This window comes from Papilio polytes, unplaced genomic scaffold (assembly GCF_000836215.1).
Source record: "Papilio polytes unplaced genomic scaffold, Ppol_1.0 DF824382.1, whole genome shotgun sequence".
Taxonomy (NCBI): domain Eukaryota; kingdom Metazoa; phylum Arthropoda; class Insecta; order Lepidoptera; family Papilionidae; genus Papilio; species Papilio polytes.
The window spans coordinates 310,896-333,971 of NW_013524822.1; the positions used below are offsets into that span (position 1 = coordinate 310,896).

Consider the following 23,076-nt stretch of genomic DNA (forward strand, 5'->3'; position numbering starts at 1 on the left):
AATTCCACGAAGGTATCTTGTAATAAATAAACTAGAGTTTGACGATTCTAACTGATGCAAATCCGACCAATCTGCGAGAAAATATTTACATATATACTTTTGACGTATGAAAATTGAAGGTATCCAGAAATAATATTAGTAAATAATCCTATTGCAGACTCGTACAGACCAACTGGGTGTCGAAATGCGAGAGCGTATCACGTGGGACATCCGCGAGGGTGTCATTGGATCGGAGACATTCTTCCCCAAACATGCTGTCACTCTGACGTGGAAGAATATGTCATTCGCAGGCGGTATTGACAACTCTTTGTTTATGGTAAGTTAAATTTAATCATGGAAATACTACTGAAACAGAAGATGTGGTGTTTTATGTCTATTTGATTCTCGTTATCTTAACGCAAGAGGGACAGCTTTCCGGCCATAGTGAATCGAAAAACTAGATATCATAAGAGCGCGCGCACACCTTCGACTACACTATCGCACAACTGTGTACTAGCGCTTTGATTCCTATGAGCTTATATGGAGGTGCGCACATTACTCGATGTTTGGTTGTGCAACTGAACAGTTGAATTAGCTGCGAAACAATCGACAATCGATAATCGCCCGACAATTGTTAGTCGCCATGCGTCCGCTCCTAAGACCATATTATAGGTAGTAGTATAGTAGCTAGTATCCCTCCCTAGACAACAGATCGTCTGGTGACATACCTAACCTAAATAATCAGTAAGAAATTAGCTACCATTACATTTTACCTCTTATTGTTAACATTTTCAGACAAATACTTTCCAAATGGTACTGGCGACTGACGAGGTATTTACATACGCTATCTTCAACTACCTGGAGATCAACTGGAGCTCCCACACTGAAGCTGGTGGTGATACCACTACGGGAGAAGGTGGTGTTCCTGCATACGTAAGTATAAACCTTTATTCAATACATACTTATTGCAAAATAAACAATAATTTAGATCTTACGCATTATTTATAACAAGAGAGATAATGTAACTAATATTGTCAAAGTAATTTTGCATGTTTTCCTTCTGAATTAAAGTTAATATTAAAAATCCGAGATTCAAGTACAATATTTACTACTTAGGACATAAAACTGAAGCATTTTTCTGTTCATTAATGTTAAAAAGTTCATTAGGGTAATGAATGGGGGAAAAATCCTCTTTCTTTGCATCCCGTTGCTTCAATATTTTGACGAATTCAGTTGATAACTTGCTCGTTTGTCACCTTACACTAAAAAAATCTGATATCGTTATCTTATTTGAATAAAAACCCCTTTTGACCGACTTCCCAAAAGAAAGAGGTACTCAATACGTCCGTATGTTTATTTTTTGTCTTCCAGATTGGTTTCAACGCTGGCAACGGTACGCAGAGCTATGAATACAAACCGTACTCACAGGCGTCTGTGCTCAGAGATCTCACTGGTAGAGGCTGGGCTAACGGCTTCCCTGGACGGCATATATTCAGAATTGACGAAAAGATACTTATGGGCACCTGTAATAAGGATATTGGTGAGTTATTCTACTCGAATTAGGTTTACCTTATCATCCGTCATGAACATTGGCTATTCGCTGCTTTAATCCAATGGTTTGACCAAATCCTGGCTTTAAATCTTATGGCAGGCCGTATAGTTACTCGAGTACGATGAATAAATCTTTATAAAAGAACAGTTATATTTCAAATTAATATGTGATAATGAACTCGCAACCCTTAATGTAAATACGGAATAAAATAACGCAACCTTTATTTCAGATGGTGCAAATCTACCACTAATGTTTGCACCAGAGAGCGGCAACATGCTTGGCGGTACTATCGTTAACATCACGGGCCCATGCTTCAATCCCAACGACAGGATCACCTGTCGCTTCGATACCGAGTCGGTGGTAGGGGCTGTGGTCGACGTTAACAGAGCTATATGCGTCCAGCCTCGCTTCTGGCACAATGGTTATGCGAGATTCGAAATTGCGATTAACAACGAACCTTACAAGTGGAAAGGGAAATTCTTTGTCGGTAAGAGACTCTTAATTTTCTTCTGTTAAGCTGAGCATTATTATTGACTATTTTAACTGGATTTATTCTATCTATACAATCATAATTGAAAATTTAAATTTATGTTTTTGACAGAAACACCCGCAACTGCAGCTGAAAAGATATTCTTCCCCGACAACGCGATACACGAGCGTAGTCCACGAGAGATACGAATAACTTGGGATCGTTTTAACTTGACCTCAAACCTGAATGTGCAACTCCAAATCAGTCTTTGGGGCTACAAGGAGATCACGATCAGACCCCAACTGGAGTACATCGATATGATTGAAGTAGGTGTGGCCAACACTGGAGAGTATATTATAAATCCAGAGAACTTCCGTAACAGAGAGAATATTATGCATAACGATATGCAGTTCGGGTTCATCCAGATCAATTTGACAACCCCAGAAGTGTTTAAAGGAGTTCCTATATCACCGTAAGTAACAATACAATTCATCAGTTTCAATAATTTAAAAACCTATTCGAAACCTTCTTCAACTAAAACCTTAGGTGTTACTAGTATGCTAAGAATAAGTGTCTTCTTATTAAGAGCGCGCGCACACCTTTGACTAAGCTGTCGCAATATTTGACTTTTAGTTGTGCAAATAAACAGTTTAATTGGCTACGAAACAATCGCCAATCGCACAACAGTTGTGCGATAGTTTAGTCAAAAGTGTGCACCCGCTACAAATCAGATAATCTTCCAATAGAAAGATAACACAGATTCTAAGCTTTTGTAAAATATGTTTTAATTATATTGTTTCATTATTCCATCTTCGCAGTATCCTTTGGAGTCGTCCAATCCCTCTCGGCTGGTACTTCGATAAGCAATGGGAGCGATTGCACGGCCAGCGTTGGCCGATGTCAATGTGCAACAACTGGCTACGCACGGATCGATTCCTGAAGAACTATGCCTCTCAAATATGGATCTGTCCTTGCACTCTGGAACACGCGTTGTTGGACAAGGGACGGTTCATGCCAGATCTGGATTGTGACAAAGATACTAATCCTACTTGTAGATACCACTGGGGTGGTGTGCACTGTGTTAGAAGTGGTGCTCCGAGGTAAGTTCGTCTTCAAGGAACTAATAAACAAAAAGTAAACGCGAATGCAACTTCAATGAACAATAGAATTACAGAGTTTTTTTTTTAAATGTTATTTTCAATTTTAGCGCTGAAGGTTCCGGACAGCAATGTTGCTACGACAAGAACGGCTTCCTCATGCTCTCCTACGATCAAATGTGGGGTTCACGTCCTCATCGGTCCCATGACTTCGGATTCACACCTTATAACGAGGCCAATAAAGTGAGTTTTTGAAAATTCTCTTCAAATTCCTTTATAAGTTAATATGTTTATACAGTAGAGATTATTTTGTTGATTTTGTTAACAGGTACCATCGTTGTCCCATTGGTTCCATGATATGATTCCGTTCTACCAGTGCTGCATGTGGCAAGAGGAACAAGCCGTGGGTTGTGAGACCTTCAGGTAAGTTCTAGTCTCATATAAGTTGTTATTGCATCTGCATTGCATTGCATGTTCTAATTTTATATTAACCGATATTTTATTTTGATAGATTCGAACGTCGGCCATCACAAGATTGTGTGGCATACCAGTCCCCAGGAGTGGCAGGAATATTCGGAGATCCACATATTATTACTTTCGACGATCTACAGTACACTTTCAATGGAAAAGGTGAATTCTTGTTATTTACACTGTTATTATAAAGAAGAAATAGTTATTTGTATTTATGTATGTTTTGAAATAACACAAAAGCAATTGGGCCGATTAAATATTTCTTTCACGATTAAAAAGCTAAGCTATCAATCAGTAACAGACGATAATCTTTATTTTTTTTTCAATTTCACACGGACCAAGTTGTGTGAAACATTTATTAGCAATAAAATACAACTCAATAACTACCTGTTTCTAGTGAAATACAGAACTTCAAGATTATAACAAGCATGTATATCTTTTTATGGCCATTAGTATATCGAATTCTATAAATGCTATTTATTGCAGGTGAATACGTGCTTGTCCGTGTAGACCATCCTCAATTGAAACTAGATGTTCAAGGAAGATTTGAACAAGTACCGAGAAACATCTACGGGCCTGTAAACGCCACGCATTTGACGTCAGTTGTAGCGGCTTCTAACAATTCTGTTCCGATTGAGGTATGGTCCAATTTATCTCGATTATATCTTAAGACGCGCGTCTTAAGACACTAAACTATCGCACAACTGTTTAGTCACAATTTGATTCCTATTAGCTTATATGAAGGTGCGCACACTACTCGATTTTTAGTTGTGCAACTAAATAGTTGAATTAACTACGAAACAGTCGACAATCGCACAACCGCTCTAAGAAAAGACTAGTTAGTCTGATTCCTCAAAGAATACTAAGTTTTGTTTGATTGGGTAACTTTGACGTTGTTATTTAATGAAATGGTACTTGCAGGTTCGTCTCCGACCGCAGCATGCGCAATGGCGGTACAGACTGGACGTCTTCGCTGACAACAAACGAATTTACTTCGACCGTCCTGCTCTCAGAGTCCAATATTTCCCTGGTAAGTTTCCCTTGCAACCCTTTAAAGCGTTAGCGTAAGCTCCCTGATAATTACGCCTCCATTCATAGACTTCTATTTTAATTGTCTTTTCCAGGTGTTACCGTCTACCAACCTATGTACATTCTCAATCAATCGGAGATAGTGATTATGTTCTCATCGGGCGCTGGTATAGAAGTTGTGGAGAACAAAGGTTTTATGACAGCCAGAGTCTATTTACCTTGGAACTATATGGTTTGTTTTATTTTACTATAATTACTAGTTGCAATAACTATGTACTGTAAATATATATATCAGCTTGCCCTTATCCCTATGGAGAGACAGCATAGTTTATGACACACAGACACTCTTCCGTACATGTCTATCAGTCGTTATATTTAAAATTATTCGCTTCTTAAGCATATCCTCTTTCACACCATCCATACTTTCTTCGGTCTTCCTCTGTTTGTATTCTAACAATGTTAGAACATTATTAGGATTGTCAATCTTTTTCTCATTTTCTTTTGCATATTTTGTTTGCAGAATCAAACTCGAGGATTATTCGGCAACTGGTCACTGGATTTGAATGATGACTTCATGCGGCCCGACGGTACACTAGTCAACGTCGACGTCAATAATTTCCAGTCGGCACATCGAGACTTTGCACAGCATTGTACGTATTTTATACAGCTACCTAGCCTTGGCCTTTAGATCAGCTCACGATTTCCAAGAAGCAGATCAAATCGGCTCACAGTTCAGCTCAATCTGTACGTGCATTGATTTGCGAGAGTTTGTCGGCTCCCATTGTTATAGTCCATCGGGTTGTTGTCGAATTTAATTGTTGAGCCACAGCTCAACGTTACAAGACTATGTGAACTGATCTGTTAAACTGGTTCAAAGCTGATGTACACACGTCTATAGCTACCTTAATACAAAAATGTAAGATTTTTCACTAATATTTTGTTAATTTTCCAGGGCAACTAACAGATCGAGAGCAAAGGGACATAGGAGTTGCAATGTTCGTGAGGGAATACGGTCGAACGGCAGCTTATTACAATGATAATCAATTTATACCGAATTTCATACGAGAACCGGCTGATTTCTTACCAGCTAATCGATCCCATGACGTGGCCAGAGCTATAGAAATATGTCAAGATTCTTATCAATGTCGATACGACTTTGGTATGACACTAAACAGAGATATGGCGGAATTCACAAAGAATTATCAATCATCTCTTGTAAGTAGTATTCTGGTTCAAATGCTGCATTTGACTCGGGAAACATATTTAAAGTAGATAAGCTTTCACCCGCGACTCCGTCTGTGTGGAATAAAAAAACTTAGGAGACTGTATTCTTCCGGACTATGCTGTACATTTATACCAAAATTCATCGAAATCCATTCAGCCGTTTAGGCGGCAAACTCTAACATCCATCTAAACTTTCGCATTTAACTATAACATAAGATTAGTATTTTGATCGCTACCATTAGTGTTAGCATTTACCATGATTTAAATCACGATTATGTGTGCCACTAGGTTAATAATCTTGTTGCAAATATATATCCTGCAGTTATAATTGCATTTCCTTTAGCAGTACGCTTAAATGCAAATAAATGACATCACAGTCAATTAAACTCACGTTCAACATCCATCACAAACACATAAACAAGAATTCCCACACTTGGTAATTTTCAATCGAATTCAAAGCTATAATGAGAAGATACCTTCATAAAAAGAACCAAATTTATAGTTATTTTTCTACTTTAAATACAATCTCAAAAGATAATACTTTGGAGAAGTAGAGAAGAAAACGTTACTTTTTTACCTCGTAATTTTCTTGTTTTGTATTTAACCAGAAGCTGCAATAAAAAGGGAAAACTTCAACTCCAACTTTCACTAAATTTCATCATAATACACGTGGGAGCTTATTTATTAATTCTTTTTTTTAAATCAAATTACCAACATCCGTTAATAGAATCGTGTCGTCTGTCCATTGTTCATATAATTATAATGCAACCAAGGCCAACCAGCATAGCATAATCTGCGAAAAACTCAGTTGCATTTGAATTGTCGTCAAGAAAGATAACTGAATAGCGTTTTTACAGTAAATTAAAACAAATCCAGCCAGTGTTAAAATATTAACAGCCAGTGTCTTATTTTACATTCGGACAGTATTTTTAAAGAAAAATTCACTTCTTTTTTATTTTATTTTTTTAGACAAACATAAAAGAACAAAATGCTCGACGAGTGATCAGTTGCGGTATTTTAGAAACTCCACGTTTCGGAAGAAAGAGTAATTTCTTCTTTACACCGGGAACTAGGGTGAGTGATTGAGTTACTACAAATTCATTGAGCAACATTTTATTTTTCCTTATAGTGTATAGTTATCACACCATTCTTCTTTATATAATTCTCTCGTATATCTATAGGTCAACTTCGAATGCAACCAAGACTTCATCTTGATAGGCGACAAGCGACGCGTCTGTGAAGACAACGGTCGATGGAATCTTCCCGATTATGGATATACGGAGTGTCTACGTGAGTACTATATTTTAATCGCTTTTACAAAAAATCCTTATCCATTATTATCTAAACGTACTTAATTTACATGGCCTAATCAACAAATTAACTCCAAATATTTCATATCCAGGTAACCAAGAATATTCTCAACGTGCTCTATTCTTAACTTGGGGCATCATCGTGGCAGTTATTCTACCATTAGGCCTCCTCATTTGCCTCATTTGGTTCTGGTGTTGCTATAAGCCGAGATCCGAGGGCAAAGAATCGTTCAGTTTCCAGAATATTCCACGATCAAAATCCGCGTCGCGACTAAATCTAAGATCCTCCTCAATGGGGAACATCACAGATACAATGAAATCGTCCACTTTACCCGACACTCCCACCGAAGAGAAACAAAAGGTTAACTTAGTCAGATCAGCCCCACCTCCCCCTACTGACGGAGAAAGCTCCGGATTAGGGTATACAGATTCTAACAAAAGTGATTCCGGAAAATCAGACAAATCCACCTTACCAAAGAAACGTCGGGCCTACGATAAAACTTACCGTACCAATGAGCCTTTACCGAACGCACCTGATGTCGAATTTCCCGAAAAACTTTGGGATCTATCTGAAGAAGACTTGCTTTCTATTACTTCTCCGTCAGATTCCGAGTCCAATCGTGAATCGACGTTAACTCGACCAGCCAAAGACATCGAGTACGTTAGTAAACCACGTCAGACTGGACGTAATGCGCTTCCCAGTGACTCTGGTTACTCCACAAAAGATTCTGAAGACCCATACGCGCCCAAATACGAGGACCAATATAGTCCTATCCCATCCCAGTATTCTCCCACTTACTCTGAAATCTACTCTCCACCGATAAGTCCTACTTCGGATGTTAGTCCTAGAAACACTTATAACAATCCCGGTTTACCAGAAGCACCTAAAAGTGCTCCTCCAACTGAAATAAAAACTTTCACGATGCCTCCACAAAGAGGCAAGTCTGTTGAGACTTTGATCGACCCACCAGCAACAGAAGCCCCTACATTTAGTAGTCGATCGACTATGGTTTAGTATTTATTTCCATTGTATTCTTGACGTATCCCACTGAACAACTAATAGTAATAAGCACTGCCTACGTTTTGACAATTCACAAATTAATAACTTATGTCCTCGATCTTAAGTTACATAAGTATAATTGAGTGTCGTAGAAAATATATTCATTAGATGTGTCTGTGAAGTGTTCCCATTGTTGTTATAAAATAACAATAGTTTTATTTAATTGTTATAAAATTAATTAGATGTAAATTAAATAAAGATTATAGAATACATTTTAATTAAAAACACAGCAAGAGGAAATTTCTGTTCCGACGTATGGTAGAATAACTTGCCCGTGATGTAATGCATTTCATTTGTAAACGCGTAAGAAAGCAAGAAATAATGCGGACAATTTCGTGGAATAGAAATTTTCTCTATAGTGATGATGTTTCTTTTATCCCTTTATCTATGTCGAGGTTATTTGCTTGCTTTCTTATCGCCTTGTTCATACAAAAGAATTAGGGTCACAGCATTGAATAGGTGAGTACCTAAATTTTATTTGATATAGTACCGAGAGTAACCTACAAAGAGGAAATTTATTTTCATATTTTTTAAATGATATTGTGACTTAATAGCATTGAATCTTTGAAACCAAAGTTAATGAATAAATAAAATTCCTTTTTTTTCTTTGTTAATTGTCTATAAGTAGCTACAAAGTTTATATTATGGTTAATCATATAACAGGCCGACAAGAATACTCCGCGAGAACTCTGGGAGCAACGTGGGGCATCATCAGCGCAGTCATGGTGCCTATAGTCATCCTGCTCATTTGCGTTGGCTGGCGCATCCTTAAGAGAAGGAAGGAAGATGACAAGGACGAAAATGATTATCTAAACGTGAAGTGAGTATAACAGGAAAATTTCGCTTTTAAACGATCCCTTTTAAAGTGTAGAAACTTAAATTCCTTTAAAATTAATTAAATGTCAAAATTTCAATCAACGACCACGCATATAATGACAATTAGCCAATACAAGTTGCTAAATTTCTGTATACTTTGAAATTAATTGTCCACTAATTTCCAGAACACGTCCGATCGACCCCGATGACTCTTTCAAAGTGAATTCCGACGACGAAAGTATCCCTTACAAGAAGGACACCACAGAAGATACACCAGAGCCGACAGAAGCTGTCAAAGTTGTTGATGATGAACAACCAACATACGCTTATGGTCAGTCTTACCAAGAACAACCACAGCAAAGTCAACCGCGACAGTGGACCGGTGAAACAGAAATTAATTAAAACCTCCTTTTATAGCTACAGTCCAAGTTTATTGGTTTATCATACTTTAAGTGACTTCTTTGGTTACCAATTAACGACTGTGTGTTGCAGTTAGACATTAAATAATTACTAATAAGGGTAATATGAGTTTATAATCTTAGGTTTAGATTGTAACTGTCTGAAAAAAAAAACATTTAAAAATTGTGAGTAACTACTTAATCTTTTATAAAGAATTTAATTTCGTATTCTTATAATTGTGTTTAAAATTATTAGCTTTACATTTAGGTTTACAATTTTGATTTTTTTTTATTTAATGAACGATCCCACCTCTAATAAAAAAGTACACAAATCTGTTTTAGGTCAAAAATTAATTTTTAACGTACTTTTTCCGTTGATTTAGAATCGTATGTCAATAAAATATTTCATGACAATTTATTGAGAATTTTAAATGAAATGAATATACAATAATCATTAAGTATTAGATTATAAAATGTGTAATTTTTGCAATACCAAATTAGGCAGATGTTCTATATATTTTTGTATTGATAATATTATATTTCTATGTAATGAAACGTTCTTTATTACAGTAACTTATGTTTGTTTTTATTTTTTAATTAAATAATACGAGTTATAATGAGTCGACTTTTATTTCCTACATGTGAATATCTACAGATGTAATTTTATTAAAATTATATATTCCTCCGTAATTTCATTACGCAGCAATATTACTGTTGTAAATGAGACCTATTTTATGTTTTGCAGTGTAAGACTGGCTGTATACTATTATTTGAATAATGACATATGTTAATTTAAGTGAGTTGTTCGAAAATAGAGAGAAGAAAATTCCAAGAAATTTCCACGTGGAATAGTTAGACGATCCTTCTAATTTTCCAAATGCTGGAAGACTGCTGTTAGTGCTCATACTGCTCATACTCGGTTTATTGCTAGTGCTTTTACTCATTATGTTGTATTCTTCAAATATTAATTTAATGTGCTCCTATCTGGCTCCAAAAAAACTTACGACTGTGAACCTGTCCTGGGCAGTTCTGGGTAATTCTGGGTAAGTCCTGATGATTCAATAATGAGCCTCGCACTGTAGAAGAAGCCTTAAGTGGAGAAGATAAGGATAAATGGCAAGAAGCCATTGCTGCTGAGCTAAGTGCATTGAGGAAAAAAGACACCTGGAGTCTAGTCAAGCTTGATAATTCCCTTGTTAATTTGAATGTAGTACTCTAAATGGATTTTTAAAATTAAAAAGGAAAAAGGGGGGAAAGAGAGATATAAAGCTAGACTAGTAGCACCTGGATTTACACAGAGGTATGACTTAGACTATAAAGAGACGTTTTCACCTGTAATAAGACGCGGGACTTTGAGATTTTTGGAAGACAACTGGAAAAAGCCAAAGAAGCGGACTTCATTCCATTAAAAGAGATACTTTGTCAAAAAGTAATATATTATTTTATATACCTTGCAGTAAACACTGGGGAAGTAGAGCAGAGATTGTTGAGATACCTGAAGGGTACACTACAAGCTGAATTTTGAAAAGTCTGGAAGAGATGAGACTGGACATGTAGATGCTGATCGTGCTAGAGAAGCTATCAGTAATAACATTGTAAAGGTGGAGTATCTGCAGACTGAAGAGATGACTGTCGTAAGACAGATCTCTTCAGTAATGAAGAGATGATATTCTGACGAAAGCTCTGCCGCGATGTAAGAATGAGTTTTGTGTGAGAGAACTAAATCTGTGTGTTTGAATATTGAGGTCATGTTTAAAATATTTAGAGCAGTCTTACATTGAGGAGGAGTGTTGTAAATGAAACCTATTTTCTGTTTTGCAGTGTAAGACTGGCTGTATACTATTATTTGAATAATGACATATGTTAATTTAAGTGAGTTGTTCGAAAATAGAGAGAAGAACATGTTTTGAATAGTATAAAAATAATATCTTGTTTTTATACACAATTGTATTAATAATTTAAATGAGAATAAATAACAAACTTTATTTATTTAATCATTTTGTGTGCTGGCTAAACCAAATTGCTATCAATTACTAAACCTCAATTTGGGACTGTTTTGAGTCTTTAGTTTTGAGTGTCCCCAAATTACATAGGGGAGCTTAGTAACAAATCGTAACCGTAAGCTCCGTAAAGATGAAAGTCAAATGGCCACAAAATACCACGCAAATAAGTCTTTCCAATTAAGATAGGTCAGTTTCATTTAAATAAAGTGCCAATAAGCAAAGCATTTTATTTACTTTGAAAAAGAAAATATGATACTGTTTGTACCTCTAAATTACAAGTCCATCGAATATAAAAAATTATGCAACAAAACAGCAACATTTTTGGACGAATTCTGACATTGACTTTGACAGAATTTGGCATTTGTCAATTATCAATTTGTTTTGTATTTGAAAGCTTTAACTGTGCTTTAATAATAATTTAATTTATTACTTGTACAATTTATTATATGGATATATTGAAAAATCGTGTTTCAACTGATTAAATATGATTGTACATAATCTCAGTTGTAAGTAAAATACATTATATACGAATTAAACTTTGTAAATATGTATTCCACACTTATTACAAAGAAATTATCTTATTTATCAACTTCATTTAGTTATAGGTTGTCATATATACATTTAAATTAAATTAAAGCAAAGTTATTTAAAAAAAAAAACAATAATATTATGCAAGACTTTTTTTCAACATTTCCATGATATTATAGCATCAAAACATTGTGTTTCAGAGCCCAACATAATAATAACAGTACAAGTTAATCATAAATCAACTATAACCTTCAATATAATACACCAACTATAACTATAACCTTTACCGCAGGATGCAGATTTAAAAAATGAATTTAAGGACAAAGAATGTTTTATCATTATTATTTCGATCGTCATTTGGTTTACCATTAGGAACATGGATTATTGTGTCAATTGTTTATTACTGGTGGCTTATATCTCGTATCAATGTGTTAGAAACACAAAATAAAGTGTTCAAGTCACAATTAAAATTATCACAAAATGTAATGAGACAAATAGAATCTGATATTACTTACAAAGTTCCTGAGGTAAGAAAACCAATATTATATCATTTTAAATATAGTTCTCTCACTTCTAGTTTTCTTTTTCTGTGCCATTACATCTTTTTTTTTTCAATGAAGAGAACAAAGTCCTAAATGGCCAGTACAATGTTTATAAAAACTTCTTGTTAACAAAAGAGGTTAGATGGCTCAATCTAAATTAATCAGGATTTTAGTTATAATACTAAGTTCCCATGCAGCTTCTTCCATATTATGTTTTATAAACTTTTTTTTTTACAATCAATTAATTTTGCAATAAAACCATTGCTTTTGGTTAACAATTACCTTTATCATGGCAATCCTATTTCTTTGCTGCTATTGGCTTGTAGTTTTTGTCCCTTTCTTGATTATCAACTATTTTTAATTTATTCACCCTCTAAAAAATATATAGTGAGCTTATATAGCCTATAATATGACACAAGTGTGGGGCTTTTTATTAAAAAAAGAATTATTCAAAAATATGCTTCTCACATTATAAATAACAAATAAGTATGAGTATATATCATATAATATTTTTTTTATTTTTTTCAGATTCCAGATGAAGCTGGAACTCTCTGTGAGACAATACATATAGCATTGGTCTGTATGGGCAAATGTACTCGCATTATAATGCCAATGCTCAAATCACTTCTGCAACATCGGCAGAATCCAATACATTTTCATTTCATAGTTGACATGGCAGCGAAACAAACAATATCCAAATTATTTGATACATGGGATTTACCTGATGGTATGTAAACTATTTAAACAAGAATAATTATTTATAAATACCTTTAAACTGTAGTGGTTTTTACAAGTATAATGTCCCTAAGATATGAGTTAAAAAAAAGAGCTAAAACAAACCAATCATGGTAAGAAACCCATATCTAATGAATATTATATTAATAATTACTTATTTAATTAACACATTTTGAGATCAACTTTATATAACTTAACTTTATATACATACATATTACTTCTTAATAATATTATAAATGCGAAAGTTTAGATGGATGGATGTTTGTTAGTTTGTAACCTAAATGGCTGAACAGATCTCGATGTAATTTGGCATAAACGCAGAGGATAATCTGAAAGAACACATAGGCTACTTACTTTTGTTTTTTTAATGCCATGTGGACAGAGTCGCGGGTGAAAGCTAGTTAATATTAAATAAAACTAGATTAATCTAGACATCTTGCTGCCGAGGATATATATGTGTGAAAATTTAAAAGTTGTAAAATGGATTTTAGAACAGAATCATTAAGAAATTATTTGGCATGTCGTTTTTTACATTTCTTTTTAAGTTTCATATAATCAATGTAGAATTGTACAGAATACTGTAGTTTAACATATATCAGCATAAAAAATCTAATATAAACTTAAATTCTAAGGAAAAAAGTTGATTGATGATTTTTATTACTTTTTCATATGCATGTTGCATAAATTACTATTTATTTTAACCCTTGTAATAGACCTTATTATATTTTTCAGTTAAATATACATGTTACAATGCCCAGAATCGTTTATCTCAAGTCCGTTGGGTACCGAATAGTCATTATTCAGGAATCTACGCGTTAGTGAAGCTGTTATTTCCAGATATATTACCAGAGAGTCTACAGCAAGTTATTGTGTTGGATTCGGATTTGACGTTTCTCTGTGATATCGCTGAACTGTGGAATATGTTTAGAAATATGACTGATAATCAGGTAATAATCATATCATACTTTATATTATAAATGTGAAAAGATGGATAGATGTTTGTTAGAGTTTGTAACCTAAATGGCTCAACGGGTTCCGATGAAATTTGGTATAGATGTAGAGAATAGTCTGGAAGAACACAAAGGCTACTCACTTCTGTTTATTCTTAATTCCACGCGGACCGAGTCGCGGGCGAAAGCTAGTAATGTGATAATTTCGAAATTTTAGATGGATGGATGTGTCAGAGGTTGGATGGATATCTATGAAATTTGGTACAGATCTTGAATACTATGTTTTGTTTTTTAAAATCCAACGCGTACGAAGTCGAGGGGAGACTAGTTATTCATATTTTAACACTTTATTGTCTTGACATAAAGTCTAATTTGGTTAGATAAGTTTGTTTTCTTGATTTCGATTATAATGGCCTGTCCCACCAAATTGTAAATAGTCTGATAATAATCCAACATGTAGAAATATGTGATGGAAATATTGAATTTTGTTACCTTATCTAACAGTGATATCATTTTAAAGCTATCTGAGCCTCTATCAGCCAGTGGTGGGACAGACCCTTAATCTATCTCAATAAAATACTGTCATATTATTTGTACTACTAACTTTATATCCTATAATAAGGTTAGTTATTTATTAAATTAAAAATAATCGTGATTGATTATTTTTTTATAGTTTTCTTATTCCAGTTGTTTGGTTTAGTTGAAAATGAAAGCAACTGGTATTATGATACTGATAAAAGATGGCCAGCACTCGGTAGAGGTTATAATACAGGTGTGATGTTGCTAGATTTAAATAAGATACGTAATAAAATAAATTGGACGAAAGTATGGCATAGTGCGGTTAATGAAAATATAGAGAGATTGAAGCAAACAACTTTAGCGGATCAAGATGTTATAAATGCAATTATTAAAAAGGACACAAAGCTGGTGTATAATGTTAGCTGTCAGTATAATGTACAAATGTCCACAAAGACTTTAGCTAAAGGCTGCTACGGTGAAGATAGAGATAATGTTAAGGTAATTTTATTAATTTTATAAAGAGATAGCTCTGGTTGCAGAGCGGCCAGACAATTTAATTCATTATCAAGGCAAAATCCTTATATAGATTTGTTTAACACTGAGCTTGCTAACATTGTAAGTAACTTAAGCCACTTATATTACACTTACTTCTAAGATTTTTACTATTTTTAATATTGTTTTCATTTTTCTCATTATTCATTGTTTTTCTTATTCATGTTCTCTTAGCGATTATCATATTATTTACATTGTTCATTTGCGAAATCTAACATGTCTAGTTTTCCTATATAATAAAAAAAAAATGCCTAAAACCCTTTTTGGGAAGGGAACGTGGATTTAACGGTGGATTGGAGACGCATGGGATCGGGAAATATTCTCTTAATGTGCGTCTCCTCCTCCGTCGACTAAGGGTAGGCAACGCATCCGCTATTGCGAATGTCTATAGGTAGCAGTCGCTTCGACAGTTTGGCGAATTCAAGTGGCTGATTGCTCGTTTGCCACCTTATGATAAAAAATGTTTAGATAGATGGATGTTTGAAAATATCTCTTAAATAACTGAACGAATCTCGCTGAACGTTTATTGCCATTTTTCACTTTACAATATGAACCATTTTGTGTACTGTGACGTCATCAGACTGAAATCTTTTACTCAACTTTTAATCGGTGGCTGAAAGGTTTAAGCGCTTGAATTGTAGTCTATAGATTTGGAATCCCGCCATGTTCCGATACAATTTTAGATTTTATTGCTTTATTACTTGTTTTTTACCTTATTTTATAAAATAATTTATTATTTTCAGATAATACATTGGAACTCTCCGAGTAAATACAATATTAGGATAAGAGATGCTGATTATTTCAAAAATATTCACTTATCCTATGTTAATTTTGATGGAAATCTACTAAGACAAAAACTACATACATGCTCCCAAACTGAACCAGTCACATATAAGGTAACCATATTTTAATAAAAAAATTGCCCACTCTTCTTCCATTTTCCCCTAAAGACTAAGGAGGATCCTTGCCCACTCTTTTCCCATCTTGCCCCTCCCCACTAAGGAAGAATTCTTGCCCACCCTACTCTCCTCTTGTTAATTCTTTTTCCATCTTGCCTCCCGCTATGAAGGAATCTTTTCGCACCCTTCTCCCCTCTTGTCCATTCTTCTCCAATTTTTCCCCCCAACTAAGAAGGAATCTTGCTCACTCTTCTCCTCCTCCCCCCCCCTTTCCCCTCCCTTGGCTTGGCGCCCATAAAGTTTATAGCAAATATTTTTTATAACCGACTATCAAAAAGAGAAAATTAGTTTGTATTTTTGTTACTGCAAGCTCAGCTATAATTTTTTTATACAATGTGTGGTGTGTATTATTAATTTTTATATATATATTCCAGATAAATCATTCAGATTTATGCAGCAGTTTCCGCGCGGCGCAAAGGGTCAAGTTGCGTACACATTTGTACTATATGGAGTACACTTACGCTGATATAGACAATTTTGACGTCACTCTAGTATTACAGTTGTCTATGGATAGATTGCAGTTCCTAGAGCGATTAGTTAAATATTGGGAAGGTAATGAAAATTTTTATTTTTTTTTTAATTCACATAGCACTTTTTACGCTACACCTTTAAATGTTATCTATACTTAATGTTATAAAGAGGAAAAAATTGTATTTTTGTATGTATTGTAAAACTTCTGGGCCGATTTCAAAAAATATTTCTCCATTAAAGCTTTTTTTTCACATGCGGACGAAGTCACGAGTAATAATTAGTATTTCATGTTATTAGTATATTTTTAGGTAAAATATTTTCTTATTACATTATTTTCCCGCTACAATATTGTATACTAATAGTAACAAAACTTTGTATGGATGGATGTTTGTTACTATCTTCAAAACTGCTTAACGAATGTCGATGAAATTTGAAACAGAGATCAAGTTTTCTTTTTAATAAAATATTCTTTAGCTCGCAATGTATTGCCTTTTTAGACTTTTTTTTTATTTTAATTAACATTTGCATTACTTTTAAGGTCCGCTAAGTGCTGCCATCTATCTGTCAGACTGCGAGCTGACGAAGTTCCAGAGCTTCATCCGAGACTGGTCTGACACGCTCAGCAGCAGGAAGAATATAGGATATCATTTAGTGTTTAAACACGATTCCGTAAGTATTTGAAACTATCTTACTTCTTACTAATATTATAAATGCGAAAGTATAGATGGATGGATGGATGTTTGTTAGCGTTTGTAGCCTAAACGGCTGAACGGATCTCCATGAAATTTGGCACAGGTTTAGAGCATAGTCTGGAAGAACACATAGGCTACTTTTTATCCCGGGAATAGTTACGGTTCCCGTGGGATTCGTTAATTTAGTTTTTTAATGTTTACTCGATCGTTCTGCAACGGTTCAACATATCTTATTGAAGTTTGGCACAGATATAAAACAAAGTCTGGAGTACACGTGGGATAAGCTTCATCCCCGAGAAATGTCCGGTTCCCGAGGGATACGTAGCTTTTTGTAATTCATATAATTCGTATGTTTTCTATTACCACGCGGACGAAGTCGCGGGCAACAACTCGGTAATAATAAAAAAAGTAAATTTATCGATTTACATTCGACACCCCACATCTACCAGATTAACACCATTTTAAAAAAGCTAGTTTGTTTAAGGGACGATGTCCAACTAATTTTAATCTCCTTTTTAATATCATAAAATTTTAAACGAGTATGCGGCTACCTGAATTCGCCGAAATAGCGAAACAAAAACAATCCATATTTTTTTTATTTCAAATATATTGTTTTCATTCATCTTTTACTTTAGATTCATAAACCTTTTGGTTTGTGAGAACCCTTGACATTCTCAGACCCACTGAGAGAGTTTACTTTTTTTTTCTTTGGAACGGATACTTACACGTTGCTATACAAACTAGGGACTTGAGACATTAAAATATATGTAATAAATGTGGTGCGAGTTATACACATAGACATCTGCAATTGATCTACTCTAAAACTTCACTTTACCGACATTTAATTAAATAATTAACTTATTAAAATTTTCGTGAGACATTATACTATATAATTTATAACACAGCTAAACCTACCAGTATCAGACCTGTCTGGGGTCCTTCTTCAGGGTGACCCCAGACGGGTCTGAAACTATTAGTTGCCTACACCGAAAGTTGCCAGGTGGGTTTAGCCATGTTATAAATTATATAGTAGTTAAATAAATAGTCTCTGATACTAACTTTGCTAAAATGATGTAAGTCTGTGTTGGGATCTTAGTCTATAAAATTTCGTATTTTTTTATCATTCCAGGTGCACTATCCAGTGAATTATCTCCGTAACGTAGCTCTGGAGAACGTAAATACGCCTTATGTATTCCTAATGGATGTTGATTTTGTACCAATGGCAGGATTATATGACCACTTAAGGGATGCTGTCAAAATAATCAACCCCTATGCACAGAAAAAGGTAAATACGTATAAGTATATACGAGTTACTATTGCAATTGATCTATATTTGAAGTAATCTTCAATCTAATTTCGAATAATATAAGGAATTTTGGTCCTTCGAGTCGGATAAGCCCTTTTAGATAATAGAGGAATATTCTTACTATCTTAATCTATCTATACTATAATAATAAAGCGTAAACACACACTTCTTTGTTGCCTTAGATGTCAGCAATTACAGCATATTTTTGAATAATTCTTTCTTTAATAAAAAGTCCTACATTTACTTCACGCTTTAGGCTATATATTTTCACGCCATTAAACTTAGGAGGTAAATATTTTGGATAAAAAAACCCTAATGTGGGAAAGAGACCATAAGTTGCTGCCATCAAGGAAGCAAGGTTGCCAAGGTCATGTCATTTTGACATTTACTGTCAATGTTAATAAAATTTTGATAATTTCATGACGATAAAGCACGGGAACAGCTAGTATTGTTATAAATGCGAAAGTTTAGATGGATGTTTGTTAGATTGTAGTCTAAACAGCTAACGGATCTTTATGATTTTCTTTTGAATTTGGCATAGATGTAGTTCAGTCTGGAAGAACACAAGCTACACACACTTATATACTTTTAGAAAACTTATTATTTTTTTTTATTTATTTGCTTAATAAGTACATACAAATTCTACATATAAATAATTTCGCCAAACTGACAAAAACAGTTTATTGGCGAAAGATCACACCCTTAATCTATTTGGTACACTATACTTTACTAAATACAATATGCTAAATTATTTCTTGTAATAACAAAAACAAACAAAATAACCAATGAAAGAAATCAAACTTAAAAATTGAATTTAATCGCTTTAAACTCAGAGCAACACTTCTCGTTAGGAATCAGGTTGCGCGCCAATCTAACCATACTTCTAGTGACATTGACAGCTGTCAGCTGTCAGTGACGTTTATGTCGATAATCTAGAGTTGCGCCAATTCTACAGCACGGTACTAATTTTGTTCCAAACAATACTTTTGTTTTTTTTTTAAATTCGAAAGCTAGTAAATAAAAGAACTTTGTAGTGTCTGGTAGTGGCGGCGTTCGAGACGCAACGGTACCGCGCGTCGCCGCCGCGCAGCAAGGCCGCGCTGCGTGCCCGCCTCGCTACTGACGTCGCCCCGTTCCGCGCGCGCGAGTGGCCGCGCGGACACCGCCCCACTAATTACACTAAATGGATCACCGCTAATGCACCTTATAATGTAAGTAACACCTAATAAAAACTGTTTTATTTACATTTGTATCTGACAAAAGGCAATATGCATATCACGCCATTTTTCTTTCTTATTTTTTAAAGGGACTTTGGTTCCTTAGAACATGTCAGTCCCAAGTCACGCTAAATTGAACCAAACTTCTTTATTACTATAAAAACATAGCTGTAAAGATTTTTTTTTAATAAAATAGTCTTTTTTAAAATTCCCTTACTAAGTTTTCAAACGCAACGCTATTGGTCGAAGCAAGTTACTTATCTAATATGGCGTCGCTGTGTTGACAATACACAGTTCATTTATGTTAGTTTATATAGAAAATCACTCTTGAAGTAATTTACCGTAAACACGATATCAAAACTAACTTTCAATTGAAAAAAAAACTAAGAGAATCATTACTTAGCGCTTATTTGTACCTTGAGTAATGAAAATGAATCGGTTTTTTTTTTAATAACTCTGAGAAGCAATGAGATACTTTGTTGTTTTTCACATCTGAGCCTATGTGATGAATGAATTGAATGAAATGGGACGATTGACGTCACGTGCCTCAAGCTAACTCCAGTCGCATTTTAGCTGTACGTAAATGATCATAATTTCATTTTTTAATTAATAAATATCAATATTTTTTCTGGTTATCATAAGATTTGTTGTTGATTGTTATAAAACAAGTAGAAACCTTTTAAAAAAAGATAAAAAATATGTGCATATTCCCTATTGTTAGCCAATGTCAAATGCCTTTATAGTGATTTTTGCATTTGAATTTTGAAATTACCAATTGAAAGTTTTGCAGAATGTCAAATGTCATGTTGAGAGATGAGAATATTTTTTTTTAATTTCTTGTTTTATGTTCCAGGTGGAATGGCAGTCGGATTACGAACCGTACTTGGTAGTTCATCGTTCGGTTCCCAAATACGATACACGATTCTCCGGATTCGGTTGGAATAAAGTAAATATATTTTAGCACTAGCTGTTCCTGCATACGAAAACTGTATTTTATTGTTTACATTTGTGAAATTCACAAATGATTATGTAGGCCTTTGATTGGATAACAATGACCGTTACCATGGCAACCTTGCTTTGATGTTTACTTGTACTTTTTGTCCCTTTCCCGCATGACGTTTTGTTTCAAATTGACTCACTTTGATTGCGTGAAAATACATAGCCTTTAGCAAGTAAATATTAACATAGAGCGTATAATAGGATAATAATTATTCATAAATATACTGTGATTGTGAATTTAAAATCGATTTTAAAGACAAAATCATTATTAATCAATTTTTTTTGCAAAAAAAAATTTTTTTTGTGGAATCGAAGATTTTTTTTCTATTTTTTTTATTTTTTTTGATGTCTTTTTGTTTATTACCAGGTATCTCATAGTGTAGAGCTCCGAGCACAGGGTTACCAGGCCGTGGTACTCCCCGGCGCGTTCGTAGTGCACACGCCGCACGCACCTTCCTACGATATCACAGCGTTCCGCGCGGACCCGCACTATCGTATGTAAGTTATTGCTGTTTTAACCTAAATAAACGTTTATGTATACTTTTTAGTCTATACTATTATAATAAATGTCAGCAATTACAGCTTGTTTTGATTATTTTTTTGTAACAAAAAGCCCTACACTTCGTCACGCTTTAGGCTATATATTTTCACATTAAACTTAGGGGGTAAACATTTTGGATAAAACCTCTAATATGGGAAAGAGACAAAGGAGAGAGAAAGAGGAAAGTTTTTTTTTTGTTAATATAAATTTCATTTTATATTATTATTTAATTTGTACATCATTTTTTAATTTATAGATTGAATAGAATTGAGTGAATAAATTATTTTTATAACAATTTCCAGATGTTTAGCAATACTGAAACAAGAATTTATGGACGATCTCAAAAGGAAGTACAATGTAACATTCGAAGAACCATCGAAGCAAGAATCTATTTATTTGGGACAAGCTAAGAGTCTATTAAACCAAAAAGACAAAAAATAACAGCTGTACAATACTAAAGTATCAAGAAATTAAGTTTTCACACGAAATGTAAGTATCAATTATTAATAATTATTATTATTATTAAAATATACTTTTATGGTCTCGGAAAAAATACTTTACAGCCCGATAACATTAAAATTCATTATATTTCATTTATCTGCTATATTCATATTAGTAAAAATAAAAATGTGTCTATAAAAACAATTTTTCCAACAAATATGATATTTATACATAATTGAAAATAAATAATTTTTATGGTATTTATTTAAAGGAAGAAAATACAGATAAATCTCATCTTATCACCAGATTAATCGTATATCAACCATAATTTGTCTTTATTAATTATTAATTTATTAATTTGTCATAATTTTTTAATCTTTTAATTGGTATAACTGTTATTGTAATTGTTAATTTTTTATTTTTTAATAAAATTATTTCTATTTCTATCCAATATTATTAAAGAAATTTATTTCTTTATTATTATTATTATTTTCTCATATCTTTGATTTCTTATTTTTATATGTAATATATTTTACACGATTTTTTATAACAAAAAATATATATAAAAAATAGAACTCCACCGGCTGCAGAATCCAATTATTATTATTATTATCACATATCTTTATTCTCTTATTTTTATATATAATACATTTCACATGATTTTCTTAAAAAAATAACAAAATAAAACATATTATATGAAAAAATAGAAGTCCACCGGCTGCGGAATCCGATGACTCAAGCAACATATTATTATTATTATTATTATTATTATTATTATTATCTCACTTTTTACTATTTATTACTTAATAATGTCATTTATCTTCATATTTAACTTGCTTACTTTCCACTTAGGTAGGTTAAAAATTTTCATCTTTGTAATGAAAAAAAATTGTCATAATATTAAAATAAGTATATAAAGCCTTCTATACACGTTCAGTTTTAAATGAGTTTGTAATCAAAACTGTCAAATGTACACTGTACAAGTGTATACAGTTGTATAGTTCACAGTTTTGTTAACCATATTAGATAAGCTTGCTTCGACCAATAATGTGCGTTTTAGAACTTAGCGAGGGAATTTGAAAAAATACACTTTTTAATGATTAAATTTGGCCACTAAATCACATTAAATTTAAAAAAATCTTTGCAGGAATGTTTTTTATAGTAATAAAGTATACTTAAAAAAAGTTTGGTACAATTTGGCGTCATATGCATATTA

General features: G+C 33.6%; 2 protein-coding genes across 4 annotated transcripts in view; both read left to right on the forward strand.

The window, feature by feature from the left end:
• The window catches only part of LOC106111651 (uncharacterized protein K03H1.5), a 14,439-nt gene extending 4,458 nt beyond the window's left edge, over nt 1-9,981 (forward strand). Inside the window, exons 4-22 of one of the 2 annotated variants that reach the window (XM_013293801.1) lie at nt 158-316; nt 775-912; nt 1,351-1,519; nt 1,761-2,018; nt 2,133-2,472; nt 2,819-3,100; nt 3,208-3,340; nt 3,426-3,520; nt 3,609-3,727; nt 4,055-4,206; nt 4,490-4,598; nt 4,693-4,829; nt 5,118-5,247; nt 5,550-5,812; nt 6,791-6,895; nt 7,003-7,111; nt 7,224-8,069; nt 8,855-9,011; nt 9,193-9,981. In XM_013293801.1, the coding sequence (XP_013149255.1) occupies nt 158-316; nt 775-912; nt 1,351-1,519; nt 1,761-2,018; nt 2,133-2,472; nt 2,819-3,100; nt 3,208-3,340; nt 3,426-3,520; nt 3,609-3,727; nt 4,055-4,206; nt 4,490-4,598; nt 4,693-4,829; nt 5,118-5,247; nt 5,550-5,812; nt 6,791-6,895; nt 7,003-7,111; nt 7,224-8,069; nt 8,855-9,011; nt 9,193-9,409 (3,918 nt within the window). In that variant the 3' untranslated portion in view covers nt 9,410-9,981. The remainder of the gene's footprint in view (nt 1-157; nt 317-774; nt 913-1,350; nt 1,520-1,760; nt 2,019-2,132; nt 2,473-2,818; nt 3,101-3,207; nt 3,341-3,425; nt 3,521-3,608; nt 3,728-4,054; nt 4,207-4,489; nt 4,599-4,692; nt 4,830-5,117; nt 5,248-5,549; nt 5,813-6,790; nt 6,896-7,002; nt 7,112-7,223; nt 8,070-8,854; nt 9,012-9,192) is intronic. The other variant, XM_013293793.1, reaches the window with a different exon arrangement.
• Nucleotides 9,982-11,799: 1,818 nt separating this feature from the next.
• On the forward strand, nt 11,800-22,591 carry LOC106111156 (glycosyltransferase-like protein LARGE2). 2 transcript variants are annotated; one of them, XM_013293169.1, is made up of 14 exons: nt 11,800-11,914; nt 12,137-12,463; nt 13,007-13,205; nt 13,946-14,160; nt 14,851-15,180; nt 15,978-16,130; nt 16,568-16,745; nt 17,203-17,333; nt 18,486-18,641; nt 19,697-19,873; nt 20,733-20,825; nt 21,246-21,376; nt 21,722-21,908; nt 22,568-22,591. In XM_013293169.1, the coding sequence occupies exons 2-13, from the start codon at nt 12,245-12,247 to the stop codon at nt 21,858-21,860; spliced, it is 2,121 nt and encodes a 706-aa protein (XP_013148623.1). In that variant the 5' UTR covers nt 11,800-11,914; nt 12,137-12,244; the 3' UTR covers nt 21,861-21,908; nt 22,568-22,591. The 2 variants fall into 2 exon arrangements, with proteins under 2 accessions (XP_013148623.1, XP_013148614.1); XM_013293160.1 differs by lacking the exon at nt 22,568-22,591 and having other exon boundaries at nt 21,722-21,976.
• Nucleotides 22,592-23,076: the final 485 nt, after the last annotated feature.

Coding starts and splice junctions, on each gene's coding strand:
- LOC106111156 (XM_013293169.1), top strand. CDS start 12,245: ATGAATTTAAGGACAAAGAATGTTTTATCATTATTATTTCGATCGTCA. Junction 16,131..16,567: donor CTGAACCAGTCACATATAAG/GTAACCATATTT, acceptor TATATATTCCAG/ATAAATCATTCAGATTTATG. Junction 19,874..20,732: donor CCGCTAATGCACCTTATAAT/GTAAGTAACACC, acceptor TTTATGTTCCAG/GTGGAATGGCAGTCGGATTA.